At 53.4% G+C, this 4,199-nt stretch overlaps 2 protein-coding genes across 3 annotated transcripts in view; one reads left to right on the forward strand and one right to left on the reverse strand.

Annotated features, from left to right (window-relative positions):
* Positions 1-4,199, forward strand: part of SLC50A1 (solute carrier family 50 (sugar efflux transporter), member 1) — an 11,528-nt gene that overhangs the window by 1,978 nt on the left and 5,351 nt on the right. The window contains exons 2-5 of the mRNA XM_011987554.1: positions 167-316; positions 911-1,072; positions 1,327-1,446; positions 1,528-1,860. Coding sequence (XP_011842944.1) covers positions 167-316; positions 911-1,072; positions 1,327-1,446; positions 1,528-1,629 — 534 coding nt within the window. The 3' untranslated portion in view covers positions 1,630-1,860. The remainder of the gene's footprint in view (positions 1-166; positions 317-910; positions 1,073-1,326; positions 1,447-1,527; positions 1,861-4,199) is intronic.
* On the reverse strand, positions 3,133-3,831 carry DPM3 (dolichyl-phosphate mannosyltransferase polypeptide 3). Of its 2 annotated transcripts, none has more exons than XM_011987466.1 (2): positions 3,733-3,831; positions 3,133-3,511 (listed from the first exon to the last, which is right to left on the reverse strand). In XM_011987466.1, exons 1-2 carry the CDS (start codon positions 3,750-3,752, stop codon positions 3,202-3,204), a joined length of 330 nt encoding a protein of 109 aa, XP_011842856.1. In that variant the 5' UTR covers positions 3,753-3,831; the 3' UTR covers positions 3,133-3,201. The 2 variants fall into 2 exon arrangements, with proteins under 2 accessions (XP_011842856.1, XP_011842857.1); XM_011987467.1 differs by having other exon boundaries at positions 3,133-3,485; positions 3,733-3,782.

Consider the following 4,199-nt stretch of genomic DNA (forward strand, 5'->3'; position numbering starts at 1 on the left):
TCCCAGCTACTTGGGAGGCTGAGGCAGAAGAAATGGCGTGAAACCAGGAGGCAGAGCTTGCAGTGAGCCGAGATCGCGCCACTGCACTCCAGCCTGGGTGACGGGGGAAAAAAAAAAAAAGTGAAAGAGGCCCTTTGGGTCCTCCTCTCACACTGAACCCTTTGAGCCATGTCCCTCCCCTCCACCCTGCAGCAACCTGGGCTGGCTGAGTTATGGGGCCTTGAAGGGAGACGGGATCCTCATCGTCGTCAACACAGTGGGTGCTGCGCTTCAGACCCTGTATATCTTGGCATATCTGCATTACTGCCCTCGGAAGGTAGAGGCCCTCCCTTGGACCCACCTCTCTGCTGCACGCCCTGCCTCGCTGGCAGGGCAAACACTACTTCCTAGAAGACTGTAACAGCTGGCACTGCCACCCTTTCCAGGAAGGCCCCTTCAGCCTTGCAGGTCCCCTTTCTCTATGAAGTCAGCCTTCTGAGATTAACACATTTCCCCCATTTAGGCAAGGCTGGTAGCTCTGCCTAGCCTGAGATGCCTATGCTGCCTGCCCTGGGCTTCTGCCAACAAGCTAAGGGGAAAGGGGTTTTGTCTCCGACAAAACCCATGGGTGAGAACAAGATGATTAGCTCTGCTTCCCTGCTCAATCACACAAGCGTTTATTAAGCTCCTACTGTGTGTGCTAAGCACACAGAAAAAAACACATCTTTCCCTCCCCTAGAAGTCTCCATTGTTGTAGGTGGATAAGACTTTCCTATCAAGTTGTTGGTGGGAAAGAAGCTGTGACAGTGCAGTGCTGAAGGCCTAGACAGTTTGGCTTCCCCACTGGAGCATGGGAGAAGGCAGGATGAATTAACTCCAGCAGGGAAGTCGGAGAGCATGTCTGGAAGTAAGGCTACTCTCTCCCCTGCAGCGTGTTGTGCTCCTACAGACTGCAACCCTGCTAGGGGTCCTTCTCCTGGGTTATGGCTACTTTTGGCTCCTGGTACCCAACCCTGAGGCCCGGCTTCAGCAGCTGGGCCTCTTCTGCAGTGTCTTCACCATCAGCATGTACCTCTCACCATTGGCTGACTTGGTGAGTGGGGATGTCCAATGAGGTAGGAGAGATGAGTCAGGCTCTCATAGCCACATACTATGGCTTACAGTCCCGAGGAAGGGGAGATTCAAACCCTGGAAGGAGACAAGGCAGTAGAGGTGGGTGAGTGGGAGGCAGGAAAGGTTGGGTGACAGATCAGGGAGGGTGCCTGACCTTTTTCTTGAGGAAATTCTTAGGCAAGTGAAGCTTTACAATGTGCTTGAGCCAAGAGAGTCTTTTATTCTTTCCCACAGGCTAAGGTCATTCAGACTAAATCAACCCAATGTCTCTCCTACCCACTCACCATTGCTACCGTTCTCACCTCTGCCTCCTGGTGCCTCTATGGGTTTCGACTCAGAGATCCCTACATCATGGTAAGCACAACAGGGATGGGGTGACAGGGGTGCAAGGTAGAAAACTGGCTCCTCTCCTCATAGCAGTTCTTGTGATTTCAGGTGTCCAACTTTCCAGGAATCGTCACCAGCTTTATCCGCTTCTGGCTTTTCTGGAAGTACCCCCAGGAGCAAGACAGGAACTACTGGTTCCTGCAAACCTGAGGCTGCTCACCTGACCACTGGGCACCTTAGTGCCAGCCTGAACCAAAGAGACCTCCTTGTTTCAGCTGGGCCTCCTGTCCAGCTTCCCAGGTGCAGTGGGTTGTGGGAACAAGAGATGACTTTGAGGATAAAGGGACCAAAGAAAGAGCTTTACTTAGATGATTGGTTGGGGCCTAAGAGATGAAATCACTTTATTTTTTAGAGATTTTTTTTTTTTTTTAAATTTTGGAGGTTGGGGTGCTATATTTAGAATATGCCTTAAAAGGCCGGGCGTGGTGGCTCACGCCTGTAATCCCAGCACTTTGGGAGGCCGAGGCGGGCGGATCACGAGGTCAGGAGATCAAGACCATCCTGGCTAACACGGTGAAACCCCGTCTCTACTAAAAATACAAAAAATTAGCCAGGCGTGGTGGCGGGCGCCTGTAGTCCCAGCTACTCAGGAGGCTGAGGCAGCAGAATGGCGTGAACCCGGGAGGCGGAGCTTGCAGTGAGCGGAGATCGCCCCACTGCACTCCAGCCTGGGCGACAGAGTGAGACTCTGTCTCAGAAAAAAAAATAATAAGAAGAAGAAGTACTTCCTATAGGGCTGAAAGGACCAAGAAAGTGAAATGTCATTTCCATCCTGAGAGATCTTGAGAAGGCGTCTTTGCCTCCTTGGGAGCAAAAATGGGAACACCAGCATGATGCAAAATACAGGCTGAGATGGCCTCAGGAAGGTGGTTCTTTCACATTCACTTCTCGACAGTTAGTACACTGAATCCCCAACACCCATTTTCCATACTCAAACTAAACGAAGTTAGAAAATACTGGCTCTTTAATGGGGCATGGGAGGAAGGGCTGTCCGGACAAGAATGGGGTCAGGCTGTCAGAAGCGCAGCCCCCTGCGGGCTAAGTCGGCTCGGGCCTCCTGTATCTGGCTCTGCAGCTCGCGTGCGGCGTCCTCGCAGTCATGAAAAGTGGCCACACGATAGCCCACAGTGGCCAGGGCATAGCAGCCGGCGGACACCAGCAAGTAGGCGGGCAGTGGCCACAGGACTTCCCAGGAGATCAAGACCATCCTGGCTAACACGGTGAAACCCCGTCTCTACTAAAAATACAAAAAATTAGCCAGGCGTGGTGGCAGGCGCCTGTAGTCCCAGCTACTCAGGAGGCTGAGCCAGGAGAATGGCGTGAACCCGGGAGGCGGAGCTTGCAGTGAGCGGAGATCGCCCCACTGCACTCCAGCCTGGGCGACAGAGTGAGACTCTGTCTCAGAAAAAAAAATAATAAGAAGAAGAAGTACTTCCTATAGGGCTGAAAGGACCAAGAAAGTGAAATGTCATTTCCATCCTGAGAGATCTTGAGAAGGCGTCTTTGCCTCCTTGGGAGCAAAAATGGGAACACCAGCATGATGCAAAATACAGGCTGAGATGGCCTCAGGAAGGTGGTTCTTTCACATTCACTTCTCGACAGTTAGTACACTGAATCCCCAACACCCATTTTCCATACTCAAACTAAACGAAGTTAGAAAATACTGGCTCTTTAATGGGGCATGGGAGGAAGGGCTGTCCGGACAAGAATGGGGTCAGGCTGTCAGAAGCGCAGCCCCCTGCGGGCTAAGTCGGCTCGGGCCTCCTGTATCTGGCTCTGCAGCTCGCGTGCGGCGTCCTCGCAGTCATGAAAAGTGGCCACACGATAGCCCACAGTGGCCAGGGCATAGCAGCCGGCGGACACCAGCAAGTAGGCGGGCAGTGGCCACAGGACTTCCTGGCAGGACAAGGGCAGCTCCAGGCCCAAGGCTCCTGTAGTCAGGGCCGCCCAGGTGGAGCCCAGGATCGCCAGTCCCCAAAGCCACTGCGCTAATTTCGTCATGGTCACTGCGAGAAAAGAAAACAATGCTCCCCTGAGGAGCAGAAAGGAAAAGCGGACCAAACTCAACCGAAGCCCGCCCAGGGAGAGAGCATTTAAACCAGCCGTAGCCAGAGGGGAATCGCCGATCCCAGCGGTCCGAACTTGAGTGCCCACAAAAGGTGGAAGGGTCCCTTCCACCTTGCTACCCCCTCTATATTTGAGACCCACTCCCCATCTCTCGCCCTCTCCGTTCAGCTTTCAACCTACACTTACCTCTGCCCCACGTCTCCCATTCCCCGCGCGGCCCGGATATTCGCGTCCGGAAGTCCTCCCTGGCCCACGCTCCGCTTCCGCGCGGCCTTCTGGGAGTTGTAGTTCACCTGGCGGTCCTTGGCGTACTCTTGGCCACCGCCTCAGTCTAGGCGGGGTCCAGCGGGCTGCGCTCCGCAAACCTGGAGCAGGCTGGGTCTGGAGAGGCCTGGGCGCTGCTTCCCCACCTTGGGCTACGCTCCAGGCTGGCTTGGATCTTGAGGACATCCTTAAATGTTGCCACAAGATGGGAATATAATACTGTTCCCCTTAAACTCAATTCTCCAGAGCTGAAATCCATTCCTTCATTCACTGGTTCATTCATTCGAACATGTCTTTCTTTTCTTTCTTTCCGTTCTTGACAGGGTCTCTCTAGACTGTCTAGGCTGGACAGAACTTTTTTTTTTTTTTTTTTTTTGAGACCAAGTCTC

Source organism: Mandrillus leucophaeus, unplaced genomic scaffold, assembly GCF_000951045.1.
Source record: "Mandrillus leucophaeus isolate KB7577 unplaced genomic scaffold, Mleu.le_1.0 Scaffold310, whole genome shotgun sequence".
In the NCBI taxonomy this organism is placed as follows: Eukaryota; Metazoa; Chordata; class Mammalia; order Primates; family Cercopithecidae; genus Mandrillus; species Mandrillus leucophaeus.

Coding starts and splice junctions, on each gene's coding strand:
- DPM3 (XM_011987466.1), bottom strand. CDS start 3,752: ATGGGAGACGTGGGGCAGAG. Junction 3,512..3,732: donor ATGGGAGACGTGGGGCAGAG/GTAAGTGTAGGT, acceptor TCTGCTCCTCAG/GGGAGCATTGTTTTCTTTTC.